This window comes from Sardina pilchardus, chromosome 22, assembly GCF_963854185.1.
Source record: "Sardina pilchardus chromosome 22, fSarPil1.1, whole genome shotgun sequence".
NCBI lineage: Eukaryota > Metazoa > Chordata > Actinopteri > Clupeiformes > Clupeidae > Sardina > Sardina pilchardus.
In genome coordinates this window covers 26,893,632-26,916,840 of record NC_085015.1, presented here as the reverse complement: position 1 = coordinate 26,916,840, position 23,209 = coordinate 26,893,632, and the positions used below count along the sequence as shown (strand labels likewise).

The 23,209-nt window shown below is 46.6% G+C and overlaps 1 protein-coding gene across 2 annotated transcripts; it reads left to right on the top strand.

Annotated features, from left to right (window-relative positions):
- Nucleotides 1-2,450: 2,450 nt before the first annotated feature.
- On the top strand, nucleotides 2,451-19,123 carry fam53b (family with sequence similarity 53 member B). 2 transcript variants are annotated; one of them, XM_062526124.1, is made up of 5 exons: nucleotides 2,451-2,623; nucleotides 8,007-8,244; nucleotides 8,922-8,976; nucleotides 11,720-12,531; nucleotides 17,678-19,123. In XM_062526124.1, the coding sequence occupies exons 2-5, from the start codon at nucleotides 8,155-8,157 to the stop codon at nucleotides 18,017-18,019; spliced, it is 1,299 nt and encodes a 432-aa protein (XP_062382108.1). In that variant the 5' UTR covers nucleotides 2,451-2,623; nucleotides 8,007-8,154; the 3' UTR covers nucleotides 18,020-19,123. The 2 variants fall into 2 exon arrangements, with proteins under 2 accessions (XP_062382108.1, XP_062382109.1); XM_062526125.1 differs by lacking the exon at nucleotides 8,922-8,976.
- Nucleotides 19,124-23,209: the final 4,086 nt, after the last annotated feature.

Genomic DNA, 23,209 nt, shown 5'->3' with positions numbered 1-23,209 from the left:
ATAAACATCAGCAGTCTGGAAACAATGTATATAACAATACATTTCTGCATTTTTCCAACTGCATTTTTGAGGTTTGCATGTGTTGCTGCTTCTGTTTATCACAATAAGTTTTGATTTCATCTACCCATGTCGTCGCTGATTGGCCTGACATTTTTCTTGTCTGAGGGAAATGGTTACTATGGTGATCCAGACTAGATCACCCTGAAAGAAGATCAAGGGGGACGGGCCAGGCTAACTGCAAAATGCAATTAAACTTGCTAGCCTAGTTCAATACTTTTTTTTTGTTTCTTTTTTTCTTTGACAAAATGGCTCAGTTTTAGTGTATTACCATATCAGTCAGTTACGGTAGGCTATTTTCTATTTTTGAAGATGATTTAGATATTCATGTTCATGATTTTATTAGATATCTTGGCCACTTATTGGTCCCTAAGTGATTATCCCACATGTCAGTTCCATGGGATCCCCTTACGCACATAAGAGATGCAGTGGCATTAACTGCCCACCAGATGGAACTAAAGAGCATTCATTGAAAGGCCTTTTGATAGATTCTGATAAATCTGTCAAATACATGAAAATGACTACGAGGAATTAGGAGGTGAAATGAGATGGGGCAAAATGGATATCTGTGCAACTGTGAACATGTTAGCTTAGAGGAAGAGCTCAGATTTTTTCAGTACAGCTGAACAATGACTGCCATAGAGAGAGAGAGAGAGACATCTAACAGTGTGTTCAGTATGATTGGTTTTCATTTTTGCACTCATAGTTATTTCACTAACTTGTAAAACTGACAAACAGTACATGTCCATGTCTCATGTATTGTATCAATACACATTGAACTGTTGCACATGCAGTCCACTAAACCAAAACAGTTGATCAAACTTTTTACACGATATGACTCCACTATTGTCTTTGCTGTCTGTTCCCAGTGTTCTCAATTCTGTTGACATCAACAATGATGAGAATGTCACACAAGGAGGACTGGATACTGTTTTGCCTGTGAGCTATTGCATTGATTGTTGCAATATTGCTATTGATTAGGATATTGACTGAACCATAAGCCCCATTTGGGTTCATAAACATTAAGTCACTCACATTATTATTCTCTTGGAAATAATCAGCATTGGTGTATCTATTAATAACAAATAGATTTTTAATATGCCATTTTAATCATTTTGGTCAGTATACTGAGGCTCCTCTAACCCTTTCTGTTCTTTTTCTTATCTACGGGTACGTGAACCTCCTCTAGTCTGTCCCGAGAGAGATTACAGTAACAGCAGATGCTATCTTTGGATTAACCTTGCTGTCTGCCTGGGCTAAGCTATGCTTACCCCAACCCAAATGCATAAGTGTGCCTTAATTCAGTCATTCGGCATTTCAGTTGACTAGATGTATATGTGCATTTTATAAACTAAATACACATGTAATACATGGCAAACAAGATAAATGTACACTCAGAACTTAATAGGCTTATCATAGTTTGATGACACAAGTTTGAGAATTAGGCTAAGTAGAATCTGAGTGCAACTCCTGGATACAATTCCTTAATATTAACCTACTTGCAGCAGTCAGTTCAAATGACCCTGCTGTGTGTTTGCATTTGTAAGCAGTTGCAGCTGCTACCAATGCATCTTCCAAATCAGTACAATTAAATGTAAGGACTTAGAATTCTTGCTCTCTTGCCTGTTGACAGAATCAACGCATTTCATAAACTCATAGAAAGCAGCCGCATCCCAGACATATTCCCATGACGCTGCATAAATTACTAGAAGAGTTTGAAATACCAACAAAAGGGGACAAAATAAGAGTTCGACATACCACAGCCTATAGGCCTAAGCCTTCATTGTTTCAGAAACAGAGTGAACAGTTATCTGAATATAGACCTTTAATTAACGTGTTGGAAGATATTAGACCTGACTTAATAATAGGCTAACAATAATAAAAACTGGTCAGGGTAGCCTACCGGTAGGCCTAAACCATGGAGAAAAGAAACCCTGACCGCAATTTGCCTACTCAACCAAATGATAAACAGCTGGCTAACATTCAGGAATATTAATAGTAGCCTAGTTCGATGTTGATAACTGTTTAAAACCAAAACTAACATCGTGTACATCGTGAACAAAGGCATCACCGCAAAACTTGTACTGTAGAAACTACTCAATGAACTAGCAAACTTTTTTCAGGCTGACAGAATATTCCAAACTCACCAGGGTAGATTACACATTGTGTCTCTCTTAACATCTCTAAACAATATGTTTTCTTTATTACTACAATGTATAATGTGTTTTATCCATACACTATTTGTCCTTGGGTGTTTTCAAATATCTGAGATGGGATACATGTTATTTAATAAATATAATATAAGTTTCCGTTCTCCCCTGCGAGTCAATGGTTCGGTCAAGTGTGCATGTCAAGCATGCACCAGCCCAAAGCGAGTAGATGTAGGGCAAGCGAAATGATTGTGGCACAATTCCCCGTGTGCGAGAGTGTACACACTGGGGTCCGGGGAATTTAACATCTTGATTAGTTTGCCAAGATTTTTGTTATGCATTGTCGAAGTGAATTGGCAATTTACGTCAGCTCTGTGGGTAACGTTGTTTCTACAGAGATGTACTACATGATCCTTGTGAGTAACTTACTTTAAACTAAATGATAAAGTAGCTAACATTAGTTAGAGGCAACATTATTAACTTACAGTAGCTAGCGAACATTAGCAAGCGAGCTTGTTTCCAAAAGTTAAAGACTAGCAAAGTTAGTACAAATATCGGCAGAACACGAAACAAACCCTGGTAATATGGTACACTCCTCAAAAGTCTGTTTATTGATGGCGTGTAGCACGAAGAGATTTTTTGTGGCGATGTTAGCTCGGTTTGGAACACTTGTCTGAAACAGAACTAGCCAGGAAAACATCTGAACAAACTCAAATGGCTAGCTGAGTTGGCTACAGCTAACAGCCATTCTTTGTCTTCAAGTTTATTTAACCAACTTAGATCTTCGTCTAGCAATGACACTCTTAGATGAGCAAATGAATATCGATTCTGGATTAGCTAAAAAGGTTAACGTTGATTCTAACATTAGAGTTGACTGTGAAATTAGAATGTGTGTGAATGTAAGAACAGTCGAGGTAATGTTAATTTACTAGCTGACAACATTAACCTCAAGTAAACCATGCATTCCTTTTGGATTCCTTTTGCTTTTCCTTTTGGGTTCCTTATGCTTTTACGCGGGTTATTTGCAGAAACAAGCGATTTTAAGATCAACTTACTTTATAGGACCACATGACCAGTTCTTGAGCTGCCCCCCTTTTCCCATAGAATAAAAATGTAATTTCATGGAATCGGAAAAGTATTAGGCGTACACTAATGACATTTTGGCGATTAACTATGTAGTTTAGGTCATGTCTTGATAGAATAAGGACGATGGCAACTACGTGGTGTCTGGTTCTGGTTATCAATTGGGGAAAATTACCCACCTTTGTGATGGGAAAGTTGCTGCGTCAAGGACAAAAGTCCCCACTTTGTTTTTAGGCAACGTTATTCTTCAGCCAGACGAGGCCTTGCCATCCTATTCAGCGTTCACCTTGATACTCTACTATTAACGGGAATGGACAGTAGGTTAATTAGGCTTCAGGTTTTACATTGTTAGGACAGTATAATCTCAATGGACATTGGTGCCAAATATGGAACTTCGCGGCGTAAACAGAGCTCAAATGCCTTTGTTTTGCTAGATTCCGGACAGATAGTTGCAATATAGTAGTAGTTTCGATAGTTTGACCTCTTATCAAAAGCATGCACACCCCTTTACATCGGTCACGAAGTATAATTACAGATGTGTCTTGTACTTTGGTAGTAATGATTCACACCCCTAAGCATAGCTCAATTCAAATACACCTGCCCATTTGCAAGTGGTACACAACTGTGCATAACATAATGGTGGTATGCATGCTGACTGGACCTTAACTTTGTCTTGCTAATCTGGTGTCTGCATCTTCTGTGAATTGGAGAAACTTTGGCATGCATTTATTTTCTGCATAGGTTATCTGTGTGGGAATGTATTGATTTTATGATCAGTTATGTAGGTTGCAATACCCAAAATGTAGAGGGTAACTGGGACGTCAATTAGCTTTCTACAAAATTATGTACATGGGCCCTGATGCTACACAGCTATTTTGAGTTTGTTTAGTTAATCCCCTTCCTTGACCTTGTTCATACTTCATATTTAGTTATTGTCGAAGGTGGTCTCAAGTGTAACATTTGTGATGAAAGTATTGTTTCTAAGCTGTAGTGTACAGGGAGGTTTGAAAACTTGTATTTGGATGTGTGGGTGACAGTGAAACTAGACCGTACTGAGGAATCAGGCTACATATTCTATACACAATTCACATTTCAACGTTGCAATTTCCAGTTTGCCTTGAGATATGGGCACAGCATTCTCTGCGGACTTGACCTTAAATCTACACTTTGTTTTTCTATTTGAAGAAATGCTAAATCAACAATCACATTGAAAGAATGTCATGTTTATGAAGAAAGTAGCCCTCAGCTTCACATGTTTATGAAGAAAGAGGTCCTCAGCTATTATGCTACCCACTGTATACATCACACCTAATTGCCCATGTTGAGATTATTTGAAAGTGTCTTGCACTTCTTTCTCCATCTTTCACCCTTTGTTACATACTTGTGGCTGTGGTGGCACAGCCTTCGGTTTCGTGCCAAAGCTTCTTATTGCCTGGTAACAATTTAACAGGCCGTCTGTTGGCGTGCAAGCAATCCCAAATGGAACAAGGGTTTGCTGGAACAAAAGTCACATGCTGTTAAAGGACTTTGTCTGCAGCACAACATGCATGTCCTCCTTCCCTGTTATACAGTGGTGGATGCATAGACTGGGTGCACATGGCCAGCCTCTAAATCAGCACTTCCCTCTGCAAAAGTAAGGCCTCTCTTGACAAGCTGGTTTAAGAGGAGCAGGCCGGCTGGGCCTTTGTGTTTATGGTAAGTGGCTGGGGCAGCTGCCTACTTGTGAATCCACTGGTGAACTATCCCCCACCCTATGCTCACATACTGCCGGCTCTGTGGTTTCAAAGCCCTCAAGACTCAAAGTGTTTTTTGAAAGCCCTCACACCCTTTGCGCTGCCATCTGCATATCGATGGGGATTCAAAATAATTGTCCTTGTCTGTAAACACCAGTACAAGTTTGTCTAGGACTGTCCATGTTGAGGGTGTGCTGAAAGATTGAACTTCTGAATTCTAGTCACCATCCTGATGTATAAGTTTGCTTCAAGTTATTGCCACATTATTGAGACACGTCACCTGATTTCCTGACTATTTAACCACTGCTTACATTAATTTAGTAAACTTGCCATTAGGCTAGATGTGGTACCTATACGTGGGTATTTATGCTGTCCAATATACCACACAGTTTGTCTACATGAAAACACTGCTAGTCATGCTAGCTCTGACTAACACGGACAACGCCATAGATTACTCATAAACTGGTGTTAACGGAGTGTTTTTTGACAGAAATTGTATTTCTTGTCAATATTCTGCTATTTGAATATCAGAAAACGTTGTCAGCCTTTGTTTGATTGAGGTTACGGTCAGTCAATACACTGTCATACATGGGTATATGGGTGATGAATGGAAATTATTTTGATAACCATAGGGCACCTTTAACTAATGAATTTGTACCTCCAGACGGTTTTAACCATTGTGCAATAAGCCTCTCTAACTCTCCTGTTTATAGTTAGCAAATAGGCTGAGGTGGCCAGATATGCACTTTTTTTCTTCTTCTTGTGGTTGGCCACTCTGAGACTGATGTCAGCTGTGAAGACGGTGGTTGAAGGGACACTTTATGCCCTTTAGTACAGCAGCATGCATTTGGTTCGGGGAAAGTAAAAGGCATACGTGTAACGTGACTGCACAGCACAGCATCAACAGCACAGCCCTGCAATGTCCGCTATTTCAGCAAGAAGTTTTCTGTGGTTTAAAGTTAGAGAATTCCTCTATATGTAGGCTAGCAGTAATGTTCTCTTGGTCTAAAAAGATGATTAGTGATTAGCTTCGGGTTGTCAAAGGCCGAAAGTCAAGGTCACTTTAACGTCAATTTGCTGGAGATTTGGTTTGCCACTGTAGCCTTAAGTTCTTGACTCAAGTGAGCACTATATATCAGGAACGCCTCAAGGACATTTCTTCAAATTTAGCCCAAATGTTCACATGGATTCACTGAACAATGAACTGATTGGATTTTGGTGGTCAAAGGCCAAGGTCACTGTGACCTCACAGAATTGTGGGTTGGATTGAAGTAAGACTTGTTCGCAGAGGCATTTAGCCATGGGGTGAGAATTCAGTTTAATTGGCTCATTGTTGACACAGGTTCATTGTGTTTGTAGACATTTTCTTAAGAAAAAATACTTACAGTATCAGTGTTGACACCTCCTTGGAGATGAGATACCTTGGTTAAACAGATCTTGTAGACCTAAAATATTCTGTATCTTGATGCTTTTTAGAATGTAGCGGTGGTTGGTGCATTTGTTTTTCAAGTTGTTGAGCACCCCTTCTTCTAGAAACGGCTGAAACAAAGGCGCTACTTAGGGGAGCATCCAGCAAGATCGGCCAAAGCATCCTGAGAAACCTGATACAAGTGTGAAACTAGAGAGGAACTGCCAAGGTTGCCCATTCAGCTGCATTGAACAGATTTCAGTCCTCTGGTTCAACTGGGTCTTGCTCCCATCAGTAGCATGATATTGTTGGTGTGTAGCATAACCTGGCATGTGGACAAATCAGAGGAGAGGATTTCAGGCTTGATCATTAGCATCACGAGGTGCATGATATGGTAGTTGCACACCCTTAATCCTATCAGCAGTAGCAGTGCTTTGGCCCACAAGTAAGTCTTGCTGATTCACCTCTCCAGTTTTTTGCATTGTGCTCTTTCTCCACTGAGAATGAGACCCTGTATTGTAGCATCCTTCTACAGGTCATAGGCCAGTGAATCCTTTGGGCATTGAGTTTTATGAGGTCATGTTGGGTGTACAGCATTGGGCAGATGTGTGCCTGATGAAGCTTTATACCACAGGGCTCAGCTGGCTCGTGTTAGACAAAGCGTTCTCGGTGGTCAGGTGCTCCTGAAGTAAGGAAGTGATGACTAAACTGTTCTAAAGCACTCCACGGTGTAGCTAAAGCAGCCTTATCACTTGCTGTGCGTCTACATCGGTTACAAGTAGATCAGTTACTAATGCCATGGAAAAAATCTTTCTTCCTGTTTTCTTTGCATGACGTCTGCTCTTCGATATCGAACTGTTGGACTAGTCATCCCAGTTCCAGTGAATGATTCTCATTGCCACACCTTTGTATAGTTCTGTTTACTACACGCCACCATGGCTTTCATTTAACTATTTGTGGATGGGGGATGACTGGTAAGATGACTGGTAAGTGGTGTTGATATAGCATCATGTAGCCTAGCCTAGCAGCCTGAATGGTTTCTTGTCTGTATGTCTTTGGTATGATGTTTGATCATCCAAAAGGTCAGATTTCCATACTAACCCTTGCTCTGGATGTTGCAATACAAGAGGGGATTGGGAAAGGTTAAAGAGTGGACACATCTGTTGTAATTGGCAGATTGCAAGTTTTGGGCTATGAACACACAGGAAGAGAACGAGCGCTTTGTCTGTCAGAAGTTAGTGCTGTTGTGACTTCCAACATCAGTGTTTTTGTTGTTGTTGTTGGTTTTTTCTAGAATTGGGTATCCTTCTGTGCTTTCCTGTGTCTGTCTGTGTGTGCGTGCGTGTGTGCGTGCGCGTGTGCGTGCGTGCGTGTGTGTACACACTGATTACTGAAAGGGCTCTGTGTATGTGCTGCCAGACAAAAGGAGGGAGAGTGGAGAAGAATTCCTGAGGTGGTGGGGAGGTCAGACTCTGGGCACTGCAGCCACACTCTTCCCCCGCTGTCCCGGCGGCTTGCCTCCTGCTCTCTGGGTCAAACAAAAGAAAGCCTAAAGCTCTTGTCTTATCTCCACAGACTCCTGCCGAGCCCTGAAGAACATTTCAGAGGAACTTGACAGGAACATTTGCATTGATGGACATCTAGTGTGTTCCTGTATCTCAGCGCCTCCATTAAAGATGGGCTCTGATGGGTCAGCTCTGCACTGGATCGGACTGTGGCAAAGATGTGTGTTGCCATGGTGATTATTCAAGCTAAAACACTGGAAAAGAAGGGAGCTGATGATGTAACATCCAAAGATTCAAACTTCAAGCCGGTAAGCTTTGTTTAAATATTTAAAATTAGAACCTCTAATCACTGTTGTAAAGTTTAGGGAGGAATGTAAAAAAGTTACATCCTCATTTCTGTTTTGATAGAGAGGACATTTAAGTTGTAAATAAGGTGATTGTATTGTAAAAGTGTCATTGTTATCAGAAAGGGTTTGTCATCTAAATAGTTTTCGGTGCAGTTATTTCCTCTGGAAAAAAACTGTGGCTTTTGCCCTGGGCCACGCTAGCATGATTCATGAGAACAGAATGAAAACTGAATGACAAAAACTTCCCTGGAAATCTGACCAGTGCTTGTCTCACATTATCTGGGCTGAAGCCATTCAAGAGTTCCTCTTAAACACGAGCCTCAGTTAAGACTGTAGACTGACTTCGCCTGTAGAGTTTTCTCAGCGTGTGTGGTGAAGGCCCCGAATCCCCCTCCCCTCTCTCTAGCATCTGGCTTGCTAGCTCGTTGACATGCACAGACAGCTGATTTGCTTGTGGTCTACATGACCCATCTCTGCTGGCATGGCTGCTGCTGTTGGTGGGGAGGAGGGGAGTGATCGGTTTCCTGCCTCATTGTGAATTGTACAGAACTGATGTTTGCCTGAAAGGTTGCTGTGTGTCGGTGTTTGTCCAAGTGGAGTGTTGAGGAGGCACGCTTCCTTTTGTTGTTTCTTTACAGTGTGAGCCAGTGACCATGAGCCAGGGGGCAGCTCTCTTCTCCTGTGGAATCATGGGTAAGTACTTGTGTGAAGAGCTGGGTGGTTGGCACACCCCATAGATCTTTCTTTACCTACATCTTGCATAGAAAAGGCTTCAGGGAAAGGGGCACATTAATATGGTACTTTTGACTATTTAAATGCTAACCCTAGCCTGACTAGTTGAGTTTTATGGACCACAATGAACTGTAAAGGAGTGGTTGAGTTGATGACTGAGAATTCCAGTTCAACAACAAAGTTGCTGTTGCAGGTATCAGACAGACATGCCCAAGTTACAATGTCTTAAAACAGAAATGCCATGGATCAAGTTTTGGTACAATGAAGGGAAATATGCTACTGCTCAGATCCCTACAGGCTCACCCTCACTTTAATTTGGGTTTGGTAGCAATGTCCCCAACTTATTCAACATATTCAACCATCAATGAATGCAGTTCATGTGGAATGTCCGCACTAGGCTTGCCTCAACCAATGAAAAAAATGTGTTTTAACTGGCACTAAGGTTTTTATTTTGCTATGCATCTCCTACATATTCACCTTTTAACCTTTCTATGAGTGTTGCAATGTCATAGCAATATCTGTTATCTGTTTTGCTATTTTACTTCTTTGAACTTCAGTGTAGCTGTGACATCAAAATGATCTGTCCAGTAGACGATAGTAGTAAGAAATGTTTCAGGTGAAAATGTTTTTCTTGTGTACAGTCTTCCTGTTCTCTTTGTTCACCTTCCATGCTGTCTCTCTCGTCAACCCATCTTGATTCGACTCAGTCGATTCTCCCTTTCTCCTTGCTTTACTATGTAATTAAAGGCTATTGAAATGTTCCCTGAACAGCTTGTGAGGCTGTTGGCTCTGTTGAAAGGCAGCTGTTGTCTGCAGAGGGCCAGACTTTGTTGTGCTTTGTACTCCTTTCCTGAAAAGACTGAAATAAGAGTCTTCAGACATAGATTTGTTTACCTTCTGAAAAAGACCCCAATGCCTCGCTTGCGTGTCTTGCAGCTGGATGTTTCTTGAAGTTTTGTTGGCAAGGTTTTGTTCATGCTACTTTTTTTTTTAAGCCTACATTTTTAGATCTCAGGTTCATTAGGGTCGCAAAGTAAAAGCTTTGGGATATATTGGTGGAATATGGAATGTGTCTTGTACTGTACTTGCTTAAGCAGATGATGCTCTGTAGCCAGAGAATGAGAGAATTGAGGGAGAAATTGTGGTTTTGTGCAGTCATGAGCTGGTCATATTTTTTTCCAGACTTACATAGTAGTCACTTCCCCACTGTTGGGCCAGTCAGGTGAATGGAGGCATATGGAGGCTAATGGCTTCCCCTTTGTCACGTCTTGTGCCTCTGCGAGGCTTCCTCAGGCCTATTGTCCCCAGGTGTCTGGCCTCACCTTTATCCTTTGGCCAACCTGCTCTGTAATGCTTGAGGTGGTGTCAAGGTGGAGGGCGGGATTAACTGAGTCAGGTTAGGGTGATTCAACGTCAACAGAAGTTAGATAACTAGTCACTAACGCCATGTCAAAGCCTCCATTGCTAGCAATTAACCATTAAAATGGCCAGCGCACAAAAGCAAGGTTTTGCTTAAAGGAACATGGCAACATTTTGAGAAGTAAACTTATTTGCCATCTAACTCATAGTTAGATAAGAGGATACATTCCCTTCCCCTCTCTGTTCTCTCTCCATATCCCACTAACTCTTGTGTGTGTGGGGGGGTGAAACGCTTTGCTGCCCACAAGACTCCCTGACATAAGGGGGTGCTATAGAGTCCATAGGCCACACCCGGGGCTAAGTCTTTGTCCATGACGACTTTACAGTTTTCACCCATGTGAACCACCTCACAAAAGGTTTCAAGTGTTGCAGCATGCCACCAACTATAATAATTATAACTGCAAGGGGTAATTGCCGGGGTCCAAGCAAAATGGCAAGAAGTGCCCTTTAGCAGAATGAAGGTGGGAGCTGTAGCAGCTCCCATGGACCGAATTGTAAGACATTTGGTGTGTCTACAGAGAATGCAATATTGATTGTGTGTACCAAGATTGAACATTGGACCTTTACAATATACGATATAGGTAATAGAATCGCTATTACCACCTGTGTGAGCTTGAATATCGCTGTATCTCAGCCTGGCTCGATACTAGATTTTGCTGTTCTCCATTTCTAGATAGCGTTAGGATTGCCCATGGAATTTTGCTTTATGGTTCTACATTGTTGACGAAGCCAATATTTCATCTGACGTTAATGTGTAACGTAATCTTAACATGGTACTTCATGAGCTGCAATTCCCTTCTGGGTAATCAAGATATAGTAAAACATATTTGGTTTGCTGGTTTTAAAAATGGCACTTGTTGTCTTCCACTCATTAACCAAATAACGCCACCCATCATCACTGTAAGTGCCACCCAGTAGTTTCAGGGGTACACAGACTTACTCACAAGAACTATACTGAAAGAGGTGCTGTGGTCGGAACATGCACAAAAGTGTGGGCTGCCCTGAAGCATCCCTTCCAGTTCCTTCCGTGAAAACCAACCGTATGTAGGAGATGGTAGTTCCTGCTCTTTGTGTCTGACTACTGTTTGACACCAGCTGAGTGAAGACCAGCTTGATGATGGTTACATTGTGATACGTTTTTGACAAATGAGGCTGTTCATCTAATCAGGCCTTCATTCGTTAAAAACCACATTTAGTGTAAGTGAAGTCATTGATGTTCATAATCATTTCATTCTTTTTCTTCCCCTGTGTTTGTGTGTGTGTGTGTGTGTGTGTGTGCTCTCAGAGTCAAGCAGGTGGTGTGAGATGGGCAGAGGCTGTGGCATCCAGCAGCGTCCAGTGGGCTCCAGCCTGGAGAGCCTGTGGGACGCCCTGCCCGAGAGCTGCCAGAGCCTGAGCGCGATGCCCTGGGGCACCTCGGGCACCATCAGCACCCTGCTGCAGGACCTGAGTCTGAGCGAGAGCGGCCCGGCGGCGGCCCACGCCGCCCTCTCCGCCGCCCCGCCCAGCAAGCGCCAGTGCCGCTCGCTCTCCTGCTCGGACGAGCTGGCCGCCGGCTGCCGCTCGCCGTGGCGCCCGCAGGGCTCGCGCGTCTGGACGGCGGTGGAGAAGCGGCGCTGCCACAGCGGCGGCAGCGTGGCCCAGAGGAGCGGGCACTCGGGCGCGGCGCCCGGCGCCTCGTCCGGCTTCCCCGGCATGCAGCGCAGCTCCAGCTTCAGCCTGCCCACGCGCGCCAACGGCCTGGAGCTGCCCTGCTTCGGCGGGAGCCTCCCCTTCCCCTCGGCCTTCACGGGGCTGCTGGCCTCCCCCACCTCCCCGTCCTCCTCCTCCTCCTCCTCCTCGCCCTCCAAGCCCCCCTGCCCACTCTACCTCTCTCACGAGCAGATCTGCCTCCCGGAGCAGCCCCAGGGCCACACGGAGGCCTGCTCCTCCTCCGACTCCACCCCGGAGATGGGCCGGCGCGGCGGGCAGAGTGGCCTGGCGCGCAGCCGCTCCCAACCCTGCGTTCTGAACGACAAGAAGATCGGAGTCAAGCGCCGCCGACCGGCCGACTCTCACAAGCAGAGGCCCTCTCTGGACCTGGCCAAGATGACTCAGGTGAGGATCACAGGCTCCATGCCCTCTTCCTACACGGGTGGGGATGTAGTACAAACTGGTTGTCTTGTTGTGGCGCACGTTAATCAAGAGGGCCTAGCAGAGAGTTGAACAAACAGACCTAATCAGCAATGTTTGAAACAGACCAACTAACTCTGTATGGTTTTGTCCCTGAATTTGTACAGCTAAGGCTTGACGGTTGACCCAAAATACAAAACACACTGTTGTTCTGTTACACAGCTTGCTTTACCTCGGTGTTCTTCACTTCCTTCCTCATGTCCTTGACTGAACCAAGTTCAGATTAGGCTTCCCCCGTCATAAGGCCATGTTGCATTCACCCTCCTTTCTTTTGTAGTGTGCAAGTCAAATCTCCTGTGCCGACACTGCCAACTAACAGTGTGTAACTGTCTCAGATGACACCTGTTCCCAAATTGAAGCTGCTCTCTCCAGCTGGTTAACCTACTTTACTGTGTCGTCAGTGTGTGCCATTCGCACCATTTTAGGCCCTGTGTCCATAGCAAGGCTGAGTGCGTCTTGCAGCCTGTTGTCAGTTTGGCTTACTGTCTGTCGGGCCAAAGACGTTTGCTCCTCTGTTCTCGCCACGCTCCAGGAGCTCTTAATGAGGGATGAGTCCTTCTGGGTCACTGAGCACAGTCGCCCCCCCCCCGCCCCCCCAAAATGGATTTAACAGCCCCAAACTCCTGCTGCTCTGCCCATATCATGGCTGTGCTGGGCCATGTTGAGGCTACCATTTCATCTGTCTCAATGTAGAATCATAAACGCGCACAGCATGCTAACGCTACTTTTGTTACCCATCGCTTACTGTGACGCAAGTGTTTTCACACAGGTCCCTTCTGTGTAGCATTTTTCTGATTGTGTGTACACTCACACACACACACACACACACACACACACACACACACACACACACACACACACACACACACACACACACACACACACACTCTCAGACGCTCACGTACAGATATAGCGGAGCTGGAAGGAAAAGTGGAGTAGGAGCACGAGGCGCTCCTCAGATGTGGAGCTTGGCAACAGGCGAGAGGAAACAGATGGTGCGCTGAGGCGGTGCCGCGTGTGAGCCGTGTCTGTCTGGCGCGGGCAGCCCGGGCCAACGTGTTGTCCCACTCGCTCTGACCGCTCGCCGCTGGCACACAAGCGCTCCGCGGCCTTCAAAAGGTGTTTGCACACAAGTCCATGTATCTAATCGCCTCACTGGCACTGACTAATTCTCAATTTGGCTTCCTCTGTGAAAAGGCCAGGCCTTGTGTTTTTGTTTCCCAACTCAAAGGCAGCTTGCCTTGTGAACTCTGAGCAGCGGCACCAGCAGCAGCAGCAGCAGCAGCGCCCCACTCCCTCGCCCCTCTCCTTCTCTCTCCCCAGTCTGATTCCCTCTTATTTCTTTGAAAGCCATGTTTCATTACAGCTGATGGCGATCTGGCCCATGGCTTAATTCCTCGAAAATACACCGATTTTCGTCCCCCCCCCCCCCTCCCACAGGAGCGGGAGAATGAAGGTTTTTCCCTTGGCTCTGGTCAGCCGTGGATTTGTGGCGCTTTAGAGCACAAGCCCTCCGAGAGGGGAGCTCGGAAATAATCATGTGCAGCTGTGCACTGGAGTTTCCAAATGTCCGCCAGCGTTTGAGTCCCCTATGGCTTCAGCCCATCAGCTCCATGGACAAAATGTACCTCTTTGGAAAGGTCCAGTGGATCTTGTTTGTGCTGGCACAGCACAGGTTGCCTAGCTGTGATGGGAACTCCTGCCCGTTAACCTAGAGGGCCTGGCACAGAGGCAGTTATAAATCCAGCAACTGGGTCAGGTCAATAATTATTGTAGCCATGAGCATGGTAGTGTAGAACGTTTTATTGTCCAGAGGACACAGCAGTTGTTTTTTTTTTTTATCTTTGTTGTGACTGAAGGACGGGCATAGCTGAGCAAGAGCAAGGATTCGAAAACTTTCTTTGCAGAGACATTTCTAAAAACATTTGATAATAATCTTCCTGTGAACAGTGTACTTCTTTGAAAGCTGTTTGATGATGATAATAATGATGATGATGATAATAATAATAATAATAATAATAATAATAATAATAATAGTAGTAGTAGTATAATCTTTACCAGCTTCATCTCCATTGCACATGCACTCAGAACATGGCATGCAGGTCACATTGCCAAACACACACCCTTTACTGGCAGCCATGCTCACACGCAATACCGTCATTTAGTGCTCCCAGCAATCAGAGCTATAAACAGAGCTGGCCATAGCCCACGCTAGGAAGTCACCCAGAGTTCAGTGGTGTCTTAACAAACAGTCTGCCGCGACCCAGAACACCTACACTTTGAAACGGTCCAGCCCCTTGCGAGACGGCCACTGCCAAGCTCTCGCGCACACAAAGGCATTCCAGTGGCGCGGCAACAATGCGTTCCCGCTGCAGGACTTGTGAGAGGTCTCTCTGGTGCGCGGCTGACGCTTTTCCTGCTGATTGTCGGGCTACCTGCGTGTTTGTTCTCGACTGGAGGCCGTGCCTCTGCTTTTGTGCCGGAGCACTGCGCTGGAATGTTGTCCTGCTTGAGCTCCAGATATGATTGGTCTAAATATGACACCCTTTATCTCTCCCCCATCCCTGCTCTGTCTTTCCCATGAAATGAACAAGATGTGTAGATCAGTGTCTGCATTGGCAATCAGCCACAATTTGTTTTGAAGGTACCCACACCTGCATCAAATTTCCGATATGCTTTCCTAGTCCAATCCCTAGAGTAGACTATGTGGCACTAGAATCATGAGCTGATCATGGTTCTCATACCCGTTCTCTCTCAGGTGCTGATTCAGTCTTTAACCGATTAGATGGTCATTTTTGTGACTTGTGGCATCATTTAATGATCAGTCTTCTAGGCTCATATGAGAGATTAGTATGAGGGACTTGTATGTGCCAGCTGGACCAAATGCATCTGAACTTAACTGCCTCTCATTCAGATGAACCAGGATGGACCTCAGATCTTCACTCCCCACTTCACATCCCACTCTCTGTATGTTGAGTGGGATGCCCTGTGGGCTAGGAGGAGAATTGTGCTGGTGTGGATGGTGGTGAGTGCCTGTGCCGTTAGTCAGCAAGTGGTAAAGCTCAGACATACAGCTCCGTACCACCCATGCTTTGATTTCAATGGTGCCAAGTTACTAAGTTATAAAAATTGCGCACCATATATGGTAGTAATAGCAGATGGCGGAGGTCTCTGCAGATTCCCACACCTAATGGGCCGGCAGGGCTGAGCGTAGTGAGGGAACTGTTTGGTAGTGCCAAGCCATACAGAGGGGCCGCTTTGATGTGGGGCTGCTCAGAATCTGGCCCCAGCCAGCCTCTACCCGAGGGAGAGAGGCCCAACACAGATCACCAGTTCTCAGTTCTCTGCCGTCTTTTTTCCCCCTGCTCATTCACAGGCCTCTCCTGTCCGTCTGTCGCCCTGCTGTGTGTGTGTGTGTGTGTGTGTGTGTGTGTATTTTGTGTGTGTGTGTGCCTCTCTCTCAGCGTGTCTGAGGAGGGCTTAGAGTGCCAAGCTGTGTGCGAGACCCCTCTTTGCATTATTACATAACAGGCGCACAATGTGCGTGTGTTTTATCAGTGGGGGCAGGGTCCCCCCCCCACCCCCCCGACTCCTTACTCTATAGAGCCTGGAGTGGCAGTTGTTCTGTCCATGCTGTCCTGGCTAATCTGCAGGGGCCCTCTCCATTCTCCGAGGCCACGCCGTGGCTCACGCCAGCTGCTGTGTGCTGGGGCCCCGGGCGGGCGGGCGGGCACGCTGCAGTGCGCTGTGGGAATGGGGCTGCACATTTCACACAGCAGCCCAGATGTATGCGCTCATTGTTCTGCACTGGGGGAGTGCGAGGCCAGGGCCGTGGCTGGCTGATGTCAGTTATCCGAGCCGTGTGTGGAAGTGTGTGTGTGTGTGTGTGTGTGTGTGTGTGTGTGTGCGCGTGTGTGTGTGAGAGAAAGTGAGTCCAAGTTCACATACTCTCCCAACTTAAGTCCCCCCAGCAGTTGTCTCCGACAACTGTACTGTAGATGTGTGCGCACATCTGCCCTTCCTCCTTGGGTGCCGGCCTGTAGCCGCAGGGCTGTGGTAAAGCGGCGGAGAGGCCGGGGCAGCGTTGTGGTCAAGCGGGGCAGCGTTGTGGTCAAGCGGGGCAGTGTCGTGGTGGCCGTATGCAAATGAGCGCTTAATGAGATGCTCCCCGGCGCCGCCGCGCTGCATCATGCGCTCCGCCTGGCAGGACAGTCCAGCCCGCCGGGGTGGCACACCACACCACACCACACCACACCACACCACACGGCCGCCTCGCATTGTGCTCTCACACGGAGCACAGGCCACATTGTTCTGGACAAGCTCTCCGAGAAACGAGCGGGAAGGACGTACTTCAAAGCAAATGTTCTGTTCCCATGGCAACTGGGCCTTGGGTTTTTGTCATTACAGGAAATCCATACCCTAAAAGGAAAAGGTTATGTCTTATTATGGGGTGTCATGATTCACTGTTTTGTTACAGTTTTGCTCTACTACATTTATCTTATGGTTGTGTGTTCCGTGTCGTCATTCGATTGCTTCCTGTGTGATTTGAGTGGAGAGTTTAAAAATTCCCAGCGCTCAGATTTGTTGATTTACTGTATGTTTATCTTGGACATTGCTGAAAGGCTTTTCAAATGTTGTAATTCCCATGCATATTGTATAGTGACTTTATAAACGCTAGTTTCCAATGGAATCATCAAACAACGTGAGCGTTTCACAGCGATTAGCGATTAGCCAAGTTTTGCAGGGTGGGGTTGTGTATTATGCTTGAGGCCAGGCCTCATACTAGAGGTTCGGACAAGAAACCACTCTCTCAGCTGTTCCTCATATAGGCTGTGGGTTTTGCAGAAGGGGGAAGGCGCCTTACCACTTAAACATAATGGAGCTCCATGTCCTCTCCAGGGGATTTTGCACTCCAGTGTTACAGTATGCATGGAAAACTCTCAGTCTTGGGACGGAGTCATGGAAGAATGTGACTCTTCAAATAGCCCCTGATAGTCTCTATGTAACCTGATTGTAAATGTACATAAATGCATACCACACTGACCTGATCTCGTTTCTCTTTTCTGTGCAGAAACTGCGGAACTTCCACAGCCTGAGCTGCCCCGGGATCACGGGGGAGGACGCCAGCCCCGTCCCGGCCACTCGGAGCGCCGGCCACCAGTACGAGACGGCCTTCGCCTCGGTGGGCGACCAGGGCGGGGAGCCTCGCTGCCGCTCAGAGGGGCAGTGCCACGCGGCGGACGACTCCTCTGCCGACGAGCGGGACGCGGACCCACCCGGCTGTGGGCACCTGAACTCAGGGACGACCAATGGGAAGGAGCGCGAGCCCTTGTGGGCGGGGCTGTGCGAGAGCAGGCGCGACGTATATCAGCTGGGTGGAGAGCTGGACATTGAGCAGATTGAGAGGAACTGACCAGACGGAGTGACGGACTCATGATGTTATACTTTGACCAAGAGGGACCTTGGGACAGTGGAAGACTCATTGGCATGAGTTCTTGGGGAAGTGGGGGACTTCAACACTTGAATGTGCAGGACTTGACTTGAGGTTGGGGTAGTAAAATGCATTAGCCAGAGGTGAACTGTGTTCTAGCCCTGGCGGTGTGACCTCTAGGGACCAGGTGCTTGCTTTATACTCTTCTCATATGGGCACGGGAGAAGGGAGGTGGCTGAGGATGGGATATGCAGGCCCATTTATGTAAAGGCTGGTCGTGTGTGTGTGTGTGTGTGTGTGTGTGTGTGTGTGTGGGTGAGAGAGAGAGGGAGTGTGTGTCTCTTTGTGTGTCTTGCTGAAGACCCCTCCAGCAGTCATGGCCAGGAGAAGCTTTCCAGGGATTCTTCTAAAATGTGTCTCGTTTTTATGGGGGGTCCACAAAGACTTGAGCTCATTTTCTCTGGCTGTCCCCAATGTTCCCAGCAGTGAGGGTGTTCTCAAGTGATGGGAAGAGCACACAGGAGAATATTTCCTAAATCAGAAAGTTAAGTAAAAACCACCACACCCACTGGCCCTTCAGCAGTAAAGTGGTTTCTTCCTTTATGAGCGTGTGTGTGTGTGTGTGTGTGTGTGTGTGTGTGTGTGTGTTTGTGTGTGTGCATGTGTGTGTGTGTGTGCGTGTGTGCGCACACTCTGACGGCCTCCTTTAGCCTGAGCAGCTTGCATACTGGGTGTGGAGAGAATGAGGTTTATATAAATGACGATTCCTCCAGAAGTATGCAGGCAGATGATGAGCTGTTTGGAGAAATCTGTTGACATAGCACTGAGATTGTTTGTTTGATGTGACTGTCAAAAATAAGATGCATGTAGGCATCTAAGCATACACACAGGCATACACACAACCAAATTTGTGTGCAAAATAAATGGGCTTCACATTTCACCAGTAATATCAGGCTGTCTTTTATCATTCACCTCCACTGTTGGAACAAGCTAATAGAGTTTATTTTATTTTCTAAATACAGTTTATAACATCAAAAGTAAAGTGTACATATATATTGTTACATAATAAACACCATTTTAAATGTGTTTGTAAAACTGCCTGTTTTGTATGTTTAGTTTAGGCAGTCAGATGAAGGGGAAGGTGGTTCCAAATATTGATTTGGCCTAGATTAGTTTCCTTCTAGGAACTGCTTAGCATGCAGTCCTTCATTTGTGTTTAGTCACGGTGGGAAAGCTGGCTTACACATGTTCATATTCATATGTTCAAATCCCATCCAGTGAAGAGATGCACAGTAGTTCTACACAGTACCCTATACCTACATGCTCTGAATCCACACAGCCATCAAAGTAGGGATCACCTGTTCCATAATCTGCGTTAAGGTGTTCCCTGTTCTAATTCATGGGTTCTCTGACCTTTGGGGTTGAAGGAGATTTATGCAGACACCACACCAAGCTCTGCAGAACGCTGACAGACGCTTGGTCAGGTTGTTTGAGATTATTCCTTACACCAAGATGGTTGGCTATTTTTCTAAGAGCGTGGAAATTCTTTTAGTCCTGTGAAATTCTTTTAGCCTGGTTTTAAGATTATTTGTTCAGCCTTAGCACCAAGCTTGACATTCTTGGTGAGTCAATTTTCAGTGTCAGTTTCAACAGGGATGGCAGGTAAGCCTTTAAAATACGCCAAATGTGAATGCTTCCTTTTTTCCTTTTTCCCCAATATAGTTTCAGATTTGTCTGTACTTTGCAAACTTGGTTGATCTATTGTTCCTGATGGAGAGACATTTGATTGTTCGGTTGACTTTAAATAATGCAAGATTTCCCTTCTCACATCTCTCTCTGTTCACTGGGGAACAAAAGGGCTTTCTCTGGTTAGCAGCACCCAGGCGGGAGCTAGCCTGAATGTGGGCCATGTGTCAGGCCTGCTGCCTCTCCCTTTCTCTCCCCTCCCCTCCCCTCCTCGCCTCGCTCCACCCCAACCCCCCCGTCTGTCTCTGTCTGGCCCTCTCCATGGCTTCTACCCCTCTGTGTCCACGTCTCCTAATGCCTCGGCTGCTCTTTTCAGAGCTTCGCGTATCCTCCTCGGCTTCCACTTGAACGTGGAACATTTATCAGCGTGACTCGAGGGCTGCCGCGTATGGCCGTCCTGACTTGCACACTCTGTCAGTCAGGAGTCCTTTTGTGCGTGAGTGTGCAGGGCATGCTGGGGCCTGATGAGTGGGGCGCAGCAGGCGTGGGGGGGAATGAGCACGGGAGGAAGGGAGCAGCCGGTGTGCTGAGCTGACTCGGCCGCCGCCGCGCTCGTCTCCAGGAAGGTCTCGTCTCGGCACTGGCAGTTAGGACAGAATGTTTCATGTAAACAGCAGGGCGTAATGCCTAACGCTTCACTGACACACTTTCAGTTTGCTGGGGACGGTCGCACCAGGCCAGCAGTTTCAGATTTAGCATGTGCTCTTTTCTGTGTTCTATCATCAGACTGAATTGGAAGTCCCACTGAGGAATTTAGTGAAAGCCACATTTAAGTTGAAACTGCTGCTGTGGAGCCCACAGTCCTCTCACCAGCACGAGCCGCACACAGGGCCCTGGTTCCTCTATCATGTTGTGTGGTGCAGCGCTGGAGTGCTGCAGGAGTTTGCCTTCCATCTTTGTGGTGAACACATGCAGTCTCAGGCTTTTCACTGAAATCCAACTCCCAAGGTCTTTCTTGTGAGCCACTCGTTCCCTTGGCGACCAGACTTGCAGGACACACACACACACACACACACACACACGGAGGTCTGGCTCAAGAGGAGATGGGAGTGTTTTGTAGATGAAAGAGAGTGCCATATGGTCAGTGCCATGCCAAGGTCAGTGGGGAGACGTGCTGCAGTTGGAGGTGTCAGTGAGTCTATCATTAAACATTTATGATGAGTTTAAGGCCATAACGCTTAGTCATTTGGGCATGGCGTGACGCTGATTAGCCGAAGAATGGTTTGGTTGTGTGTTTGTCTTCGGTTGAAATACTTCTCGGCCCTGCCTTAATTTTCCTCCAGTTGGAGAATGATCAGTCTGAAAATGTCAGTGTCACATTGTCAGAACTGAAGCCAACTTGATAATAAATATGAGAAAATGTCGTGGAGTGAATTGAACCCAGACATCTTAGCCCGGCTCGTTCTGTGGAGCTTCAGTTTTGAGAGCGTGTTTTCTTTTGTGCTTTTGTAGTTCTTTTGGGCTACAGCGCTCTGGAGCTGAGCAGGGCTGGAAGCTACTGGAGGGCTGAATGGCTGTGCAGTGTGCATGTGCGAGTGCTTTGTGCAGCGTGGTGGTGGTGGTGGTGGTGGCCGTGGCTCTGCAGCGAGGGGGGATTCGCAGGGCTGCTGGGCGTGAGCGTTCAGGGCCAGGGGAGTGTTGCTTTACCACCAGGAACCCGACACCACTGTGGGAACGGCGCTCTGCTGAGCGACGGGGAAGGCAATCTCAGCGCTGCCTCTCAGTGCTGCAGTGGCTGGAGTTACACTCTCTGCAGTGCGATCGGGTTCTCTCCACACTGCTTTTGCCAGGGGCTCGGGGCTCGGGCCTCTCTCGTCTCTCGCTCGGGGAGGAAAAAGAGTTGGCGCTGGATTGGCTGGGTCATGATTGTGCTGGACTCTTGTGGGTGTTGATTGAGTGTTTATAGTTCTGGCCTTTGTCAGATTTTCTGTGGACATCTGTGGCTGACACAGTCTTGCTAAACCGACTCCAAGGGACAGGGCCCCACAGAACATGATGGTCATGATTGGGATTGGGAGGGCCCGATAGAGTTTCTAGTCACAGCCCTGACTCATAGAGCCAAAAACGAGTTCAATTGCTTGTTTGTGTGTATGTGTTCTGGACTATCTCTGAATTTGGAAATGATGCACCATTTCACCCACAGCTGTTTGACATTGTGCTGCAGAACAATTGCATGTTGTGCCAGGTGCACTCTAGAGAGAGAGAGAGAGAAAGGGAGGGAGAGAAAGAGAGATGAGTTAAGCTTAGCTGGAGGGGAAAACACTCAGTCAGGGTCACAGCAAATGAGAAGCAAGGTCACGGGCTGCCGTTCAACAAAAGCAGTAATGTGACAATGGCTCCCACCTACAGTTGTGTTGCTATTAGTTACCTCTGCTATGTCAGCTGCAGGTGTCTGCCTGGGCTGCTGTCTGGTTAGATGACCCTCTGGTTTCCTGCTCCACAGGAAGACGTGGCCATCTGCACAAGACCAAGGCCACAGCTTGGCCACCAGTGAGGCAGTGGGTCACGGAACACGGTGTGGAGGGTGCTGTTTGGCCAGGAGTGTGTGTGGAGGACGTGTTGTGTTGTGTTGTGTTGTGGTGGGGTGGGGGTGCGGTGCAGGGTGGGATGGTTGGTGTAACGACATGCTCTATAAACACAGGGCCATATCTGTGGAAACCCCTCGTATGAGACGCGAGCTACAACTTCCTGCCAGCGCCCACAGGTGGCACTCATCCAATACACGTGTATATGAGAGAAGACAACAAAGTCATCCAGTAAACGTGTGTATGTGTCAGAAGACAACAAAGTCATCCAGTAAACGTGTGTATGTGTCAGAAGACAACAAAGTCATCCAGTAAACGTGTGTATTTGTGAGCGAAGACAACAAAGTCATCCAGTAAATGTGTGTATGTGAGAGAAGACAACAAAGTCATCCAGTAAGCGTGTGTATGTGTGAGAGAAGACAACAAAGTCGTAAAAACAGACCCTGCAGCATATCTGAAGTATTATCATACGGTCACATGATAACTGTGGAGTCAAATGACCGCTTTGTCACCTGTAGAGAAGAGCCCAGTAGGAAACTGTACACCATGTACAGCATTACTGCTGAGGATTGATTTTACAGACGTGTTTTTCATGGGAAGGGGATAGCATTGGATAGGTTTCAACCATTACGTTCAACCACAACGAAAAAAAAAGCCACACGCATGACCCATGTTTACACCGTCAAGTAATCAGCACTTGGCAACATATAGAACAAAAACATCTTTGTTTACAGTATGGCCCCTGCAGCCACACAAAGGCACAACTACCTTTACACGCCACCCAGTTGCAAACGTCTCTCCACAATCCACTAACAGCGATGTCTTTTCAGCGTCATCTTCAATGCATTGTCTTTCATGGACAATGGCACCATCATTTAGGGGAAAAAACGATTCAACGTAA